The sequence below is a fragment of the Rhea pennata genome, chromosome Z (assembly GCF_028389875.1).
Source record: "Rhea pennata isolate bPtePen1 chromosome Z, bPtePen1.pri, whole genome shotgun sequence".
NCBI lineage: Eukaryota > Metazoa > Chordata > Aves > Rheiformes > Rheidae > Rhea > Rhea pennata.
The window spans coordinates 22,460,351-22,479,885 of NC_084702.1; the positions used below are offsets into that span (position 1 = coordinate 22,460,351).

General features: G+C 37.4%; 1 protein-coding gene across 1 annotated transcript in view; it reads right to left on the reverse strand.

Moving 5' to 3' along the window:
- SLC24A2 (solute carrier family 24 member 2) overlaps positions 1-19,535 on the reverse strand; it is a 103,974-nt gene that overhangs the window by 34,184 nt on the left and 50,255 nt on the right. Inside the window, exons 2-3 of the mRNA XM_062599897.1 lie at positions 15,504-15,542; positions 14,494-14,602 (exon numbers count right to left, since the gene is read on the reverse strand). Of these exons, the coding sequence (XP_062455881.1) occupies positions 14,494-14,602; positions 15,504-15,542 (148 nt within the window). The remainder of the gene's footprint in view (positions 1-14,493; positions 14,603-15,503; positions 15,543-19,535) is intronic.

The following is a 19,535-nucleotide window of genomic DNA, read 5'->3' on the forward strand; positions in this document are numbered from 1 at the left end:
GCTCAGACCTTACAGAAACAGAGAAAAGGAACAAACAGATCCACGCTGGTGTGCGGCGCTGACGCTCGTCATGTCCTAGGCACTTGTACGACGCCAGCAGTGCAGCATGCCAAGCTTTAAACGAGGTTAATAAGCAAAACTACCTCCAGGAAAAATCTAATCTTGTAGGTGAGATTACACTCTTCAAAGCTATTATAGTCCTATACCCAGAGCAGGATATTTTATATAAACAACAGCATGGTGATGATGCTAGAAACTGTCAGCTGCACTTACATAAATTGTTTTGTTGATTTCAACAAAATATGTGCATCAGTGCTGCTCAGCAACACCAGAGGTGAAAGAATTGTATTCTAAAACATCACAATAAGAAAAACTAACAAAAACACTCCTAAAGATCAACCAGACAACTAAATTTGGCTTGATTTGGTATAACAGCCCTGTATGGTATACCTTCTTGAACACAACTCCTGGAAGGGAGCTGCAGAAGTGACTGTTCCCAGCAGTCTGCACATGCCATACACCATGGAAATATTTGAGCGCTAGAAGCCAGATGCCTCAAAATAGATCCTGCATGACGTCACCGATTTAAAGCCATCTTCCAATTTGTTGCTAAGATACTATTGCAAATTAATATTAATCTCATGAAAGTGTTCCAAAACAAAGGTTTTTTTAATTCATCATTTACAGCTAAACCCAGGGACTCTTACTGCCGCCAATGTACAGCACTCATTTCTACTGTAAAACTTGGGAGTAAATTTGGTCTTTTTGTGTTTATTTTTGACTTTTCATATTATAACAAGATTCTGTTTAGCATGATTGTAAGTAAATTCCAACTGAATTGAATTGCTTTTTTAAAAAATTGGTAGATTTGAGAAGGTTTTCAGCTGTTAAAATCATCTGAAATTAAATGGAATGGGAAATCTGAAATACTGTGATAAAGGTTGCTTGGAAAGAGACCAAAAAACTACAGCACTTTGAAAAATTGAGAATTCTAATTTAATGAGGTTAGAAGTTCAAATATATTTCCACTATTCCCGCACTTAACCCTCCCCCCCATATTCTGAATGTTCTATGCTGTTCTTACTTTCACCTTAAAGATGTTTGCTCTAAGGAAACAAAGACATTTTATTATGAAAACAAATATAATGAATGTTAGAATAAACACATGAAGCTCATTCCAAAAGTGTTGTATGAGTTCCTATATTGCTAAAATCTTGAATATGAATTCAATTTGATTTCTGAGTAATCTGAGTAGCTTCAACACCAGAGACTTTGTATGTTTAGCTATCTGACCTCAGAAATTCTGGAGGTTTGTCTGACACTGATTTAAATTGATGCCTACTATATGTTTGGAATTGCAAAATGCTTAAAATACCCTAAAAGTTTGAAAAAATACACTTTTCATATTGATCTTGCTTTCCTGAAATGTCCCCACTCTCAACTTCGAAGCATTATAAATCATTTCTTGCAGGTAACTATATGGTTGAGCATAATGAAATATTTCCTTGTAGATTTTTTTCAGGCTTGATACTCTTTTCTGAAGCTCAGCACACAGGATGATTTTGGAGATCATGGAGAGGTTGTAAGCAAAGACAGAAAGATAAGATATTTTTTTCCTGAAAGATTCATCAGTTTCAGTGTCTTATAAAATTGTTGTGCAGCCATCACGTCACGTATGTAAGCAGCCTCTATCAGACAACGGGGAAAGAAGCTGGGAACGCTGACTTTTGATATCCTCTTCCTTCCCCTCCCTTCTTGGAGGACTGAAGTACTCATTACAAATACAACATCGTTAGTACATGCTGCTTAAAACCGGGCTGTCTAACCCCGCACGCCCGCCATTCCCCCCGGGAGGGCCGCCACAGCCAGCCTGGCTGACAGCCGGTATCAGCGTCCCTGCCGGTCTCAGGGAGTGAAGAGGATGCAGAAAGGCAGCTCAAGAGCCAGTCCTAGGCAGTCACACGTTCATTGAATTAATTTCTTCCTTTCTGCATATTTTCAAGCCAGAAGGAAGCAGAGGATTACTAATAATCTTGTCTGATGTTCCTGAAGGACTATGACAACATTTGCCTTATTATCTGTTATTTTCCACCACATATGTTGTTGCTACACCGTATCTAGCTAAACAGAAAGAATACACCTAATTATTCAGCTTACTTTTGCCAGGTGCATTCAATAAATGTTGCAGCTACCGCCTGTGGTGGAACACTATCTTCTGCCTGCTAAGTGCTGTGTCCCAGCTCCCATGGGAAGAAATTGCAGCTAGTATTTCCAGCTCCTTGCTCTGCTGCCACGAGGGCTTCAGATATTGACTGCAGTCGTTCCTGGTTAGGTCAGAAATGAACCTGGCTCATTTCTCAGAATACTTGGTAAGACATGCAGCTGTTTTTTAAAGATAGCAGCCTGTACCAGTGGCAGCTTGGCTTAAAAGGAACTGTGAAACATTTGGGAACAAGCAAGAGGCAGTGAACATCTTTTTGTGTATAGATGAAGATTCTGAACATTGGTAATATTGGGGAAAAAACTTCCTTTAAATGGTAGGTATAGTACTGGAGGCCATTTTCAGCTCTGCAACTGGACAGTGTGTAGCTGATTTCAAGAGCCAAACACCAATAAACCAATAAAACCAATACATTTTAGCTACCTTCTAAATAGCTATAAATGCTGTAACCAGTCTTACAGTCTGCAAAGTATCAGAAGGTGAGCATGTCCTCCCCACAAACAGATCTTAAGGAGTAATAGTCATGCAGATACTGTAATGATAAATCTAGCCTAGCAACATTGCTGGCAAACACCTTTATGTCTCACATTAGTGAAGGAACAGTTTCACAGGATTCAGCCTTAACTTTACCTATCAGACCATTGTTGTGAGAAAAACTGAGATTTTGCCTAAGTCTTTGTAGGTTTGGGCTACAGGTACAGTAGCAAGTGGAGAATATAAATCTTTTGTGAGTTTTCATACCCATAAATTCAACCTGTGGAAGGGTTGAAAAATACAAGACAAAAGGGAGAAGAGAAATAAAAAGAGGCTAGAAACTGGTAAGTAAAATTGAAAGTGAACTTGCAGTCAAGAATTATGACTTGAAAGCAAAAAAAAGAAGAAAAAAATCCTGTAAATATGAATCCTAACCTACTATTGGAGACAAGGGATTTTTTTATGCAAGAGATTGCACATACAACTCTGAAAGCCAATTCCTGACACCCCTTCCGAGGAAGCAACAAAGACTTTAATTTGTTAATCCACTCTTACTGTTCAGTAGCCTTCTGAGTGCAAGTGGGGACAGTGAAAAGGAAAGAATATATGAAATCTAGTCTGAGTAGGCCAAATACTTTCTGTAATGAGGAAAATACACAAAACTTCAGTTTTATGTCTATTGAAATGAACAACAAGTTTTTGTTGATCAACATCATGAGAGGGCCAGAAAAAAACTAAAAGAAAACTGTGTAAGCAGGTCTCAGTGACCCACTGTAATGATGAGCGTTCCCTGCACACAGCAGCACTGCGGGGTATGAAGGTTACCGACTGACAAGCCTTACCCCCAGGCTGTGGAGGGGGAAGACCTCTAGCAGGCCCTGCCACTGCCGTTTGCAATAGTTCATTTTGCTGAGCGGGGCAGGAAAGCTCTCCTGTGAGCTATCAGTCAGACTCAAGCTGTGACATCTGGCAGGCGTGATGATGAGTGTGATAACTTCATTGACTGGCTGGATCCAGAAAGGATGTCTGTCCATAGCCAAGTTTTGACAAATGGATGAAATGAAAAATGGACTTATGCCAACCTAGTTCTCTGCTGGAGGTAAGAGCTTTATGTTAGTACTGCTTGAATATTGAAAATTATTGAAAATAATCCAGTATCTGGGAACAACAGTGAGAGCAGAGGTGGAGCTTGGCAAGGAGTGTCGGAAAAAGTCAACAATGGGATTTCCTAAATACAATTTAGATCATTATTGCTCTTTGATCACACTAGCCCTGGAGAACTGAGCTTTGAACCAAGAAATTAACAGAGCTGTATAGAAAACTTTTTTTTTTAGAAAATGTTTTGCCCATTTTCCTTTTCTCTTATATGCTGAATGTACTCTTTGGTTACCTGCTTATTTGGTAGCAAGCAGAGGAAGCAGAGAACTACTGATTTTTTATTGCCTTTACTGCTTGGGCTATTGTTTTAATCAAGCCTCTTGCATTTACAATAATGAGTTCCTACTTACTTATGCCCTGGGTGAATTTCATAGAATGACAGAATCATAGAATCAGTAAGGTTGGAAGGGACCTCTGGAGATCATCTAGTCCAGCCTCCCTGCTCAAAAGGGTCACCTACAGCATGCTGGACAGGGTTGCATCCACGTGGGCCTGGAAGATCTCCAGAGAAGGAGACTCCACAACCTCTCTGTCAGTCAGTCTGCCAGGGCTCTGTCACTCTCACAGGGAAGAAATTCCCCCTCACGGTCAGGCAGAACTTCCTCTGGTTCAATTTCTGCCCATTGCCTCTTGTCCTGTCACACGGGACAACTGAAAAGAGCTTGTCCCCGTCCCCTTGACACCCTCCCTTCAGGTACTTGTACACATTGATAAGATCCCCCCTCAATCTTCTCTTCCCCAGGCTGAAGAGCCAGCTCTTGCGGCTGTTCCTCATAGGGCAGGTGCTGCAGCCCTCTGATCATCTTCATAGCCCTGCACTGGACTCTCTCCAGTACCTCCATGTCTCTCTTGGACTGGGGAGATCAGAACTGGACGCAGTATTTGAGATGAGGCCTCCCCAGGGCTGCGCAGAGGGGCAGGATCACCTCCCTCGACCTGCTGGCAACACTCTTCCCAGTACACCCCAGGAGACCATAGGCCTTCTTGGCCACAAGGGCACATTGCCGGCTCATGGTCAACTTGTCAGCCACCAGCACTCCCAGGTCCTTCTCTGCAGAGCTGCTCTCCAGAAGGTCAGCCCTCAGCCCATTCTGGTGCCTAGGGTTATTTTGCCCTAGGTGCAGGACTCTACACTTGCCCTTGTTGAACCTCAGGAGGTTAAACATGAAGTTAAACCTCATGAGAATTTCCTGAACAGATACTTTAGGAGTTTCTTCTTGAAGGATTTTCTTTTCCATTTAATCTTTGTGTTATGAGTTCAGATTTATACCTATCGTTGTCACCATGTTTTACAGTATCTCCTTTGCTTCTTATTAGAATTTTTTAAAAGAAGTCTGGGAATTTTAGGTGAAGGACTTACAGGAATTCATATTATGATTCTCTCTTGCCCTAATCTTTTCTGTGATTTCTTCCAGCTGGTCTTGAGAAAATTCAATTAGCTGATTAGAGACCTGGCCATAAACAATAAAGAGCCTACTTCAGAAGTCTTGGTAGATCATTTGTCACAGCTATTCAATCTAAATTTGAATCCAAGTTGGAGTGACTTCATCAAATATACTGGCTCTGGAATACAGAGTGCTGAAAACATGGCACAGATAATTGAGATTAACATCACAGAGGTGTAAATTAAGAGTTCTAGCCTCCAGCAGAACAATAATAATAGATAATTCCTGTATAAATAGACTTTTTGAGATAATAGAAAAGCCCACAAATCCCACCAATTAAAGCATGTAGAATTGAAAACTTCACTCTCCTGATGATCCAGGGATTATTACCATAATTTCTGATGGGGCAAGATTTTGCCCAGCATCTGTGGGACCAGACAATTCAGCATGCTGGACAAATGCAACATCAACTGCAGTGAACAGCTGTTCTGATCTTCAACACATCTGATGAGAATAATGCAAGGAAAATGTTCTTCTCACAGTCCAGTCACAAAACGAACTCAGCTTCTGTAGGATTATCTGCCATACACCAACTGTCCAAAACCCTTTGTCCAAAACCCAACTGTTCAAAACTGCTTCCAACCCCAACAGAATCTCCCTTATAGCTACTATTATTCACAGCTCTCTACAGGTTTATAACTCATTCATGTTATTTACTGTTATTTTAAACAATGAGATTCAGAGTTAATATGAAATTGAAAAAGAAGAAGAACACATTAAGCATGGAAATGCATACTCAGGACAAGTGAACCCTGCCCTTAGATAATGCTTGTATTTAAATATTCATGTCTTCTTTTCACAGCAAGTAGGGAATCCCAAGATGAATACGCTGCCTGAAGAACAGCACGTCACCAGAAAGTATCACGGAGATCTGAGGCATGAATTCTGCCTGCAGTGAGAAGCTTCCACAGATTCTAGCTGAAGAGTAAAATATGATGTGTAGGAATAAACTGTTGAGAAAGCTAACATTTACCACAAAACAGAGAGTAAATTTCTAAATTTCAAATGTAAATTAGACAAAGACACAATTACATTATTTAAAATTTGCTACCTACAAAGAGCAATTTTGATTTTGAAAGTGACCTGGAAAGAAAAAATAGTTGGGCTTACACCTTCCTTGCCTTCTGAAATATTTCAAAGAAGGCCATAAAGGCTTGAAAGTGCACGCATGTATGCTCTCTCTCTCTCTCTCTCTCTTTCTTCAACTTGATTTCTCCTTTTCTTAGAAATTCATATTCACTATCCGTAGGATTAGAGAGTCTTCCTGGTATTGAAATGGTAACTTAATAAAAGTATGGGAAAATTGAGTTATTAGAAAGGAAAGAGAACTGTTCCTCAGTTTTTAAATAGTTAAAAATTCTATCAGTGAAACTAGTACAGTGTGTTGCCTTTTCCTCTGTATTTTGGAACTAGCTGAAGTTAAATAGACCTGACATTTATTGTTGCGGATTTCAAGTGCAACACAACAACTATGTGTTGTTACTAAGTTGTCCATTCTGAGACAACTTGTATCCTGAGTTATGTGTAATAAAAATATATCCAATTTTTTATCCATATCATTACCTACAGATGTATTAGCTGGATAAAAGTCCCAAACACTCTCTTACTATCGTCCATGAAAGTGCAGTCACTGCCTTCAGGAAAATCAAAACCAACATTCCAAAAATATGATAAGAAGTGGTCCATGCATGTAGGCAAAACAAGCCCACTCACTAAAATAAATTCAGACTGCAAATTTGTATTTGTTTGCTTTTAGATCTACATCTACAATGCAAATTTACAATTACATTGCAATGCAAATCAACTGCAACATGTCTTCATAACAAAACTCTCTTCATTATCTGAAAATATTATTTCCTCTATGCTAAAAAAAACACATCTCTGTGGACAGCTCAAAATCCACAGCTGTTAAAGTTAGATTTATGTCCTCAGAGTTCTACAAGAAAGTTTGGAATTCAACTGTTATCATTTTTGGCTTTGAAATATTTAGTAACATTTTGCAATTCCCTGGGGAAACAGTGATTTAATTTGCTTCTTTCTATACTTTATGACAGATATTAACCAGATAATCTAAAATACTATCTCTGTCTATTTAAATAAATCTGTTCTTTATTGCACATAATCCCTGTTTTTTATGTTACCTATGCTGATGCTTAATGTGACAGCGTGGATGCTTCTACCTTCAGCCTATGAATTCAGTTTGATGTTGGAGATGTCTGTGAAAGTATTCATATCATCTACATCAAGCATGCAATGAGGATGTTTAAATTAGGAACATAATTTCCCTCGGCTCTACCACAGTTAAAAGGTAAAGCAAAGGGGACAGAGGAGTCACGGGAGAGCGATGTATCTCATCACTGCCACCAACCTCATTTGAGTGTTGAAAATAATTCTCAGGACAAAGCTTTCATCTTGCTATTATCTGTGTAGAGACCGTCAAGCCACTGAAAACTGGCCGTATAAAGAGACTATGAATATTGTGTCTTTTTTAAGACAAGACACTGCATTTTGATGGTAAGTCTCACAGTCATTTTTACTGTTGCCTGTCTTCATATTGGACTGAAATTCCAGAGGATGGACATAAAGTGCAGACATTAGATAAAAATAATTAACAGCTATTAATTTGTATGTGAGCCTGGCAGGGAGCCCCCAACTACTCTGGCAAGGACACGCCAACACTTCAGCCTTCACCAGGAGCAAAAATGAGAAAGAAAAAGGATGCTGAACCCTTGTGGGAGGCCATGGATATGCCCCAAGGACACTCACAAATGATGAAGAATCTAGAGTACAGAAATATGCAGAGTCATTCACATTTATTTCATCTAGATATTTCCTTGTGTTAAATAAAGTGCAGTTGTAGCTAAAAGCCACAAAATGAATTAGTTTTTAAGAATTAATTCTTTCACCTCTGGCATCCTGCTGAGAAGTGCACCGCAGTCCCACAGCATCCACATGCTGGAGTTGAGGAAACTGGAAATAGTCAGGCTACCAGAGCAAGGTAGGAGCCGAGCGCTGCCCGAGGGCTGGCTGGAGGCTGAGCTGCCTGGTCTTACTTCTCTGAGAATATTTATAACAAATAAACAACTTCAGCCAGAAAAGCTTCCCGAAGAGAATGAGCCCAGACACGGTGTTATGGCTTAACCTAAGCCACGGGAAGAAAAAGAGCACAAGGGTTTCACAGACTGAGATCCAGAACTGGGAGTCTCTTGGGCTCCCTCAACTCAAGGGGAAGTTACCCAACTCCTGACAGTCAGTGCCAAGGTAAGATGGCATTTTTCACGCCATTTCAGAAAAGAATACAATGAGCAGAAACAAATTAGGCTGCTTAAGTTTGAGGTGAATTGAAAAGCTGAGAAATTCTTAAGATCAACAGACAGGAACATAATATGTTCTAGAGATTAATTATAAATTGCCACTGTGTGAAAACCATCGAGAATTACAGTATTCTTTATTTTCCTGATAAATCTTTAATGTAGGTTTCAGGGTTTTTTCTTTCAGAGTAGTCAGTGACAACAGCGCATTTTTCCGCATTTAGTGAAGGAACAGAATTGTCAGCTCGGTTTTATGTAACAGAAGGTTACTTCTCCCACCAATAATGTGCATCATATTTATGTTTAAGAGAAATACGGAAAACAGATATGATAAACAACAACTTTTCTGCAGAAGTACTGCAAAAAACTATTCTGTAATTTTACATTTTGGAAATGGAACTAAAGAAGGGAACAGGAGAAGACTAACAAAGATACATATCCTCCCTGGGGACTGAGCCACGGCAGAGATTTATATCATACTCATTTTCATGCAGAGGGTGCCATTTGCACGTGAGTTATATCCCTGTCACGCGGAAGCAAGTGAGCTAACATCTAACTAAATCTTTCCCTTGCCAAGGAAGACATTTAGTTGGCCTTCAGGTTCACATCAGCAGACTGAAAAGGGGTAGCGTGATAAGCAAACGGATGTGGAAATGAGAAGCAAAGGATTTCATTTTTCCTGTCCCCCATTAAACATCTGCAAGAAAAGTGAGGTAGCTTCAGGCTGTATTGATGCTCTGAACTCACACTTCATCACTAGTACATCCCCTTTTCATGAGAGTTCCTATAGGAACCTCCAGGGAGGAAAATCTCCCTCTGCAGTCCTGAAGGAAGAACTTTTCAGAGCAGGAGGTGTAACAGCCAGAGAGCCCCTGAAGATAGAGATCATTGAACCCTTTCCTAGATCTCTTTTTGGTGGAGAGGTTGTATAACCTGCAGCTTGTAGGGAGAGGGTAAGCTTTGTGTACATGGCAGAATAGAAGAAAAAAATCAGAAACAATTAATGATTCCCATGGTATGTTTAAATTCCTTGGATTTTGGACTGAGGCCTGGCCAATATACCTAGTTTGATGAGTCAACTCTTATTCAAATAGGCAATGCTGGTATGAACAGCTCAACAGACTACTTGGTGAATAAAGGACTGCAAGACCAGCACTTAAGCAGAAGCAAATTTGGCACAGGATTTCCTGGGGATTAATAACTGGCTGGGAGTAGATGATAGCCTGATGCACAGGCAGTCTTAATCCCCAGGAAATGATCTGCATCAAGGTCATTATTTCTATAATAAGATAAAGCAAACAAAAACCCAATGTCGTTTGGATATTTATATTTTTAATGAATGATGAGGTTTCAATTGCATTGTTAATTTCACTTCCAGCTAATGAATATCTTTTACATTCACCAGCTAGTGGCTGAACACTTATTCTAGAAACATTAAGCAGAGATTTTAAAGAACAGAAGCCTTGCTTGTCTTAGACTCCTAAATCCACAGCATCACTGCACACCCTCCTGAATCCCAACAGCCACATATCTACTGACTCCCGCTATAGATCTCAGATGTTATCTATCTGTCAGTGGTGGGGCAAAGCACTTTGCAAGTTCACTGCTCTGAAAGAATGCACAAGCTGGTTTTCACAAAACAGGCACAAGTCAGAGAAAAAATAATTTTGTGGGGAAGGAAGGACAGCTTCACAAATGTGGACTCACATAGTGACTCTTTTTCTCTACATTTTGTGGAGAACAAAAACTTCTTAAAGTCATTTCCCATTCATTTCATATTCTCCTCTTTATAACCAACTGCATTTTTAAGAGCTTCTCAGTTAAAGCAGAGGTTGGTTGTGACTTGACAAATGAATTATTCAGGAGTAAACAACATGAGTTAGTTTACTACAAATACATTACTTGTTAATGTAAAAATAAGACTGTGTAGGTCAAACTAAACCATTAGCAGTCATACAGCTTGTTCATTTAGTCTATAACGCTTACGTTACCATTAAGAGGACTTAGACAGGACTTCTTTTCTGTGACCCTTGCAAAGCCCTCACAAATCCAAATAACAGAGCTGTTTATCCTTTTCTGCCTCTATTTCCCTTGCAATTGTTTAACAGAATGCAATAAAGCTCATGCTTTATTATTGACCTAAATAGAAAGAAAAGCTGAATATTCAGCAACAGAGCAACAATTGGAAATTTTAATTTGCACAAGAACAGTTTATCTGGGAGCTGCAAAGAGACAGATAGAGCTCCTAGACTTCACAAGCAGAGATTAAAAGTCTGGTTCTTCTGGCCATGCCGACTGCAGGGCTTGCGGTGTCTGTCTGGGGAGTGCTGTGGTGGACTGACCCAGCAAGCGCTTAGGAAGCCACTGCGGGGAAATGATTGAGAGCAGGTGATAAGTGACACAGGGGGATGACAAAAAAGGGCAAGGCAAATAGTAACAAAATACAAGATGAAAAACGTGTAGGAAGGAGAATGGAGTAATAAGAAATAACAGAGGACAGGAAGAAGTGCAGAAAGAAAATGCCTAGCGCAGGGGATGCGTATGTGTAAATCTTGATTTAGACCTCTCACACTTTCTCCTTTCACAATGGTACTCCACAGTGTTTTCATATATTCGTCCATTGCTGCACATCTGACAAATACAAGCAATGACCTAACTTTTTGACCTAATGATTTAAGGCATCATGTGACAGAAATATCAAGGGGATCCTGGCTGGCTGAAATGGGACAGAAAAAATCTCAGCATCTCTGCTTGCCTTTCCTTTGAATTCAATCCATACCCACTTTAAATGAGTCACAAGAAATCCTTTTACCTCACAGTGTGTGTACTAGGTCCATGATCTTTGATTACACAAGCGTAACAGGTCTAGTTCCTTTGGTTTATACAAAACTCAAAGCAAACATGAATCATTTGTTTATTTCTTCATTATATTGGTGTCTGGTGATGTAAAAGGGCACGCGAAATGGAGCTGCACATTTGCCTATTATTACAGGTGACCCTTTACAATTCAATTTCCACAAGAATTATGTTCTCCTATAGAACAATGATGATTTTTCTCCTATAGAACAAAGGACTGTAGATTTCAGGAACTTCTGTCAAATACTGTCCATTTTTCTTTTAATTCTTAGCAATGAAATGCTATTGGCTTAAAAAATTACTTAGCATGGTAAATGTCTGTTAAAAGTCAATATCATCTGACAGTTTAATGTTCATTATATATAGGAAGATTAAAGCACAAGAATATTGTGAGTGTTTGGCACATTAAATTCATAAAGATCCAAATACATAATCATCATTGTATGTAGTAGGTTCTTATAACTGTTACTATAAATATTTTTGACTTAAATTCAAATTTGAAGTATTTGGATGCTTTTGTAATATAGAGTATGTGTATTAACATAATGACCTCCAAATTTGCTGACTATTTTTACCCACTGCAGATAGTCAGAGTATTTTTATCAATAATTAAAGACCTTTGCTTTTATGAAGGTTCACAAAATTATTCAAATAGAGATAAAGAATTTTGCCACTTAAAACCTCTGAATCTCAAGAAAGTGTTCAGTGATATGTGCTCTCTAAACCACCTGCAGTGAAAAGTATCTTGAAATCCAAAGCTGCCTCTGAATAACGCGCTGCCTCAGAAGGCTTTAATGTCCTTAACGCCATGTTTTTCACGTGTCTCTCCAACAAAATGGTTAATGCAACTGGACATAGTTGTGAAAAAAAAAAAAAGGCGCTCAAGTTGCACAAGTGAAAACATTTGTCAAATTACATTCCTATATCGGCACTTCCATGCTTTTACAAATTAAAATTTTGAATTTTGTTAAGTCAGTGGAAATTTGAAATACTATCTTTTTTGATATTAGTCTCAATGTAGAGGTCTGCACACAAACATATAGGTATTTTTGTTGCTTTCTTACCCATTTCTACATGAAAGTTGCACATTAAATTACAGTATTTACAGTAAATGTTATTATAGAGAAGGTTAGACTGGTTTTCGCTTTGTAAATTTTAACTCACTGTGCTAGTTTTAATGAAACATAGAAGGGGCCACTGCCTTGAACTCAGTTAAAGGCCACTAGACCTTGGAATTCTAATTTTGAAACACATTAATGTGAAGACAAGTATAAAAGTTTGGATAAAAAAGAAAGAAAGAAAAGTATTCTGAGCAAGGACACCCTAAAAATATCTTTTGGTATTTTTACATAAATCTTTACATAAAATTTATCCATTGCAGCCATCTCTGTTGAACCATGCTGAAGGCTAGTTTTTTCTGACATAATGACGAGCACTGTTATCTTATTAAAATATCAAATTTTCAAGAGTGCTTGGCTGCTGCGTCTCCTAAGTCAGGCTCTAGATTTCAAAATCTTTCTTTTCCTCTTGGGCTCACAAAGGTGGGATCCTCTGCATCACTCTCTATGGTGCAGGCTTGCTATGAGGAAAAGAAATTGGAAAAGGTCTGGATGCTGAACAAGCTATGTGTGAGAAACAAGTGAAGGAAGCTTGAGCAACAGAGAAATACGTAATACTTGACAGCTGATATTATTTCTGAAAAATTTTAAAGTCTAAACTGAACTCTAGTCAAATTTTCTAGCTTCCTTTTGGTCTTTCATCTATCATTTAGGTTTTCTCCCCAATAATGGGTTCTACCTAATCTGCCTCTGTTCTCATATCTTTAAAAAAAGAATTGATGAAACCTTCTTCATGTTGAAATTTTTCTTTGCACTAGCACTTAGTGCAATTCGGGACATCACAGATGCATCTGTGGCCCAGAAGCTTTTCTTTAAAGGAAGAGAGGAGTGCAAGGGATTGCCATAAAAAACTACAATTTACAAGCTCGGGTAGGAAGTCTGCTAACCAGAATTCAGTTTTCTTGTCACAACAGTAAGGTATAGAAGACCCCAATCTGCTGCTAAGTTGGCCTTATGTTGATACAAGGGGTGTAAGCTTCAGCCTTTTGAGATGGAAACGGTAAAGTAGACACGCTTTGTCCAAGAGAGACAGAGCAATTTAAAAAGTCACATGCAAGGTTGCAGTGAGAAACATACAGCAACTTAAATGCAGAAAGGTAATACATATACTTTTATAACAGCTAAAGGCTGGAAGTTCTTCCTGTTAATAGTGTTTAAGGTCACTTTAGTCGATCATATTTATTTCTCAAATGCTATTTCCAAACATAATTACTGCTGCAGCAAGAAAAGACACACTCACCAAACACAGATTTGAGCAGGAATTTTTGGAAGTCTGTCAGAAGCTAATACTCAAATTACCCCACATTAGACCAAAGAAATTATGTCTTTCTTCTAAATTATGTCTCTGAGCACAGAGAATACAAACTATACTATGCTTGGATATAGCGAACAAGCTGTTAGTGTGCATATCACACAAAGCAATGTTGGCTGCATTGTCTCTAAGCTCAGTGTTTATCTACCCAAAGTCAAACCAACAGAGTTTCATCCTTCTTTATATCCCGTATGACAAAACACTGGTTTGGCTTTTTTTTCTGACGTACTAAAATCAAAATTAGGGAACAAAACAAAAACCCTGTGAAATTACAAAAGTACAAGAGGATACAATTTTTATAATTTTTGCATTCACACTGAAGCCAGAAGTAGAGAGAAATAACAATTAATACACATATCAACCAGGTGATCAGTTTTACTTAGTAACACAATGAAACATTTCTTAATTTACAAGTCTCAATGGGAACATATATACCATGTCATGACAGTGTAAAACTCTTTCAGCAAATTCAAACACATCTAGAAAAGACTGGTGAAAGTAAATACAAATGTAAAGGATATGTTCATGGGGAGAAGGAAAAAGAAAAGTATTTGTTTGCTTTTTCAAGAGAAAATAAAATTAGATAAAACAGAAATACCTTCAGCAAGTGGATCAAGTGTGTGAATCATGAGTTGAAAGATGCTGTTCCTCATTAAGCTGTTGTGGAGAGATGCAGAGCTTCCTCCCCGCTGGAGACGTGGCTTTGTCTAAGTAGAAAAAGAAGGGAAAGATTTTTTTTTTTTTTGTGTGGAAACAGGTCTGAAACACTCTGGATTAATCTCACCACACAGTGAAACATTTTCAGTCATCACCTATAGCAGAGCCTATTAATCTATACCGCACATTAAGCATTGTCAGGTATATCTCCAATTTCTCTGCAGAGGATGGTTCATCAGATTAACCATTGCTCAGTATACTAGGACTCAGGAAAAGAGCAGGAAAAGAAATATCTAGCTCCAAGAAAGCTCTCAAAATGTAAAGAAATCAAAAAACTTATACTTGTGTCACGACAAATTCATAATTTGTTTCTTTGTAGAAACTTGTGATAGAATTCCTGGAGTAAATTCTAAGTTTAAGTGCCTCTGTGTATTGTGAACTTTCAGATCATCAGGATAATGGAAGATTTTGGTCACTTACAGACTATAAGATCCTATTTTTAATGGCAAAACCCTTAAGCTCAGTCAGAGAGCCTCACTTTAAACATATGCCTCACTTTTTGGTTCCATACATTAAATACTGATTGCAAAAACAGTGCTGGAGTGGTAAGGCAGTGCAGCCACCTGCAGTAATGGAGCTAACATACAAGCAGCTTTTACATGTTTTAAGGAGTTTTAAATATATAGGTGATATTCTTTTCCCTATATCATTGTCTAATACAACAATGTATTGAATATATCCTGCAGAGTAAAACTGCTTTGTTGATGGCAGTGCACAAATTCTGGACTAATGATTCCTTTACATTCCTTTATAATTCTATAGCAGCGTAAGAGAGGAAAAGGAAAGTCTAATAACTCAGAAAAGGGCTGACATGTGGCTGACCAAAGAAAGATTTGTCTCACCCATCCTTTTCAGAAATACATGCTCAGATGTATACTAATTGCTGCCTACCGTCAGTGTTTGGTCATCCTTGTCTCCAGCATTAGGTGACTGCATGAATGGGAAAAAGAACAGAAAGAAGTGTCAGATGGAGCATGCAAAGAATAGCAAGGCAGTAAAACACCATATACATGTGCATCGATTTTAAGAACGTTGTGATAGGTTTTTGAACCACTTGACTTAAAGTCTCATAGAGATTAAACTAATCACTGTGAATTCACATCAAAATGTTGCAGGAGTCTTTTATTTGTGTCTATTTCTAGGGCAGGAAATATCATAATTTGAAGGCCTAGCATACCACAGCCAGGCTACTTGTCATGACACTCGCTTCTTGCAAACACGCAGCAGCAGAAACTCCCAGCAGATCAAACTATTTGTCAAAGTGATGCTTGAAGGAGTAAATGAAGATTGATCAACTGCTTAATAAAAGCCTAAGAAAGAATAATATTACCCTGTTATTTTGTAGGAAGGGACTACACATTGAAATGAAAGAAAGTCATCTCAACCTCTAACCTCTCCCAACAAAAGGTCATTTAGCCTCAACTAGTAGGAATAGTTAAGGACAGGCTGCACTGTATGTGTTATTGTCATGTAGGAGTATAAGAGTGTGGATGAATTTTAAACGTAATTTTAAAGACACTTCAAAGTAAGCGATGTAGCCCAGAGGTGAACCTTGCCTCCCCAGGACAACAGCAGCGGAGCAGAGACATCCCCAGGATACATTTCTGAGGATGAGGCTGGCTTTCTCTGAAACCAAGCCAGTCCCAAATTTTTACATCTGATTTGTAGTCCTGCATTTTGCTTTATCTTTAACAAAATTAACAATTGTGTTTAACAGGCACCCAGAACTTCTGTCACCAACGAATTACGTTTCCATAGCATTTTGAAAGTTTTGTAACAAAGTCATGTTATTTTCCTAGTCATTCTATTTAGCTCCAAGAAAGTTAATATCAGAACACATGAAATCAGGAACAGCAGTAAACAAATACTAATTAAAACATGACACAGTGCAAACTCTAGCTGTATCACATTCCTCCTTACTTGCTTGTCATCTGTTCGATACTAGCTAGTGTATGAACAATTTCCTGCACACCAAAGCTTTTGTTGGAAAAGAAAGAAGGAAAGAATGAAAGAAAGAAAGAAAGAAGGAAAGGAAAAGAAAACAGAAACTATGTGTTTTAAAATGTAATTAAAAAAAGTGAAGGTATCTTCCTTCTTTGCATTTCTGTAATTTATGTATAACAATACATACTCATGCTCTTTCAGATACAAATCCATACACAGACTTGCACATGCAAGTTTTATTTTTGCATACTTTCAGGAATCCTCATGTGAGGGCAAATTTATTTTGCACTCTAATTTACAAGAAGGAAAAAGGGACAGTACAAGTTATTTTTGTTTTTACAGAAGCTATTTTGATTTGACAACAGAGTCCTAAAGTTCAGTGTATAGTTACGTATGTAAAGCTTCTGATAAATGAAAGAGTTGCAAAAACTGGGTTTTTAATATGAAATACAGAAATTATTATTAGGGAGTTGGAATTTATGGAAATATGAAATTTGTTTCCAAATTTAAATATTGAAAAAAGCTATGTGCATAAACAGGAATGTATTACAGATAAATCTGAGTCATTTATTCAGAAAACAAATGGTTAAGGAGCAGCACTTTATGGACAAGAGGAATTGAGAGTGTTCTGCAACCCTCAAAAATACCGAGCACATTGTAGACTTAATATGGAGGCATACCTAAAAAACATTCAAGTTAAAGGTAACACTGTCCTTTACTTGAAATGCAACTGATGGAGGCTTGGTGAATGTATAGAAATAACTAAACAATTATTTATACCATATTATTAAATCTCTATAATACAATAGTTGATATAAAAAGAAAGAATAATAAAATATTGTGCATGTACATTAAGAAAATAAATAAGAAGTTAAGAATACATATAAGTTATTTAATTCTTCTTAACAGTATGGAATGGGATATACGATATGAGAATGTTGAGAATCACTTTTTAAATTGTTTTTTCCAGACATGATCAATAATGCAGTTGTTCTCGAGCTTAACTTGCTGGTCAAGTTACATCCTCGCAGAAATGTTCAAGACTGGAATACAAATAAAATTTTAAGGCAAAAATGTCTCCGCAGTTTTAAAAACAAGACTGCAAACAATGATGCCCTATTTTGGGGACACTAATTACAAATCATGTCTGGATTATCACATGGAATAACAATAATAATGCCCTAAAATAGTATCTTTAATTTGGCAGTTGAAAATTCACTGGCACTGCTGCTGTTTACATCCCATATTTGATGATATTGTGTTCTTAATACAATAGCAAATTAAGGTATTGTCCTATCGTTCCTACAGTTCATAGGGAGTTCTGCATGTAGATATTCAGTGCTAAGAGTTTTGGATACTACATACCACATTGCAAAGTATTGTATTTCCCTTGTAGAAACATTTATTAGTCAGACATTTTACAAAAATCTTAAATTTAATACCATATTCAAAAACAGGGCAAAGTTAAAATGGCTATATTTCTTTACACTGTATTTTTGCATTTATTGATGAGTGATTTGTTTTTTTATTAGACAACACTTTCTATAAAAGTAAGTTGGCTCTTAAATCACGGCAATCATTGAATATTAGTTCCCTCATGATAAGAAAGAAATGGAAATTAATTACAATCTCTGCATTACATATTTTCTGCAAGGGAGTAGTAATCTTTTTCAATTTCAATTTCAAATCTTTTTCAATTTCATATTATAACTTCTCTAAAAACATCAGGTTGTTGTAGTCATGCAAAATGAATGTAATGTATTCCAGTACACTTATTCAAAAGTATCTCCGACACTACCTCTCATTCTGCTTCTGTTGGAATTAAAAAGTGATTAATCATTAAACAGTTTACTAGATTTTTAGAGAAGTCACTGAGCATGTGTTGGCTCTTCTGTATGGCCTGACAATACTTACAGTTCATTCGTCCTCCTATCTATATCAGTGATCGCTACTTAAAGTTTGTTCTTTTTGTGCTAAAAGCCTTAAAACATTTTATTTCAGGAATAATCCATACCAAGTCTACTTGCTATGAGAAAATGATCTTTGGTATACTTTTCCCTCATCTCTTATTTCTCATAGGCATAAATCCATTACTGATTAAACCTGACATCTTCCTTTCCAGTGCTTCTATCTTCTGACTTCTGGAAAGCTAAATACCTGCCTGTAAAAGTGCCATAAAGAGCTTCATTATATAACAATGCTCAGTAATGTCTGATAAATGTCTGTAAAGATACTTCATTTGATCACTGGTGAGTGTAATTGATCTGAATTGTTCAAATGACTTCTCTGCTATATCTTCTCACACAATGCTGGTATGAAAGAAAATGGTTCAAATTAAATAAATAATAGGAAATATTTATACAGAAGTACAAATAACGTCCTTCTCACCGTATTGTGTAACTAATTACAACCAAACAGTATCCAGTATAAACACCAGTGTCCAGGCAGCTCTTTACAGTCTTCAATTGTTTCCAGTGTAAGAAAGATTTTTTTCTTTTTCTTTTAACAAATATTATTTATCTATCAATAACATGATGACTGAAAATCTATGAAATAGAAAGTGTCTGTAGTCCATGAACAGGAGCCTTCTTTTTGCTAAAATTCTTCAGGGTTAAAGTTCCAAAGAGTGTTGAAATCGCAGGAAAAAATGTCCCAAGAGCTAAGTGACCAAACATATTACCAAGGTTTTGATAGATTCTGCCCAGTCTTAGAAAGTGTTTACAGCCTAACAATGGTTTGGGAGTTCGTATTTTCGGAAAACAGGCTCCCAAAGTAATTCATGCAAGTGATCAAGCCTCTCTAACTATGTAGTGGATCTCCTCCTGCCTTCCTTTAAAACAAAGAAATCTACAGTGAATTTCATGGCAGTTAAACGAGGATCAGAATATATCAAAAGCTCTTAATTTGTGATATAAAATATTAATAAATGTTAATAAAGGATGACTCGTAACACCAGTTACGCATTAGATTGCATCATAC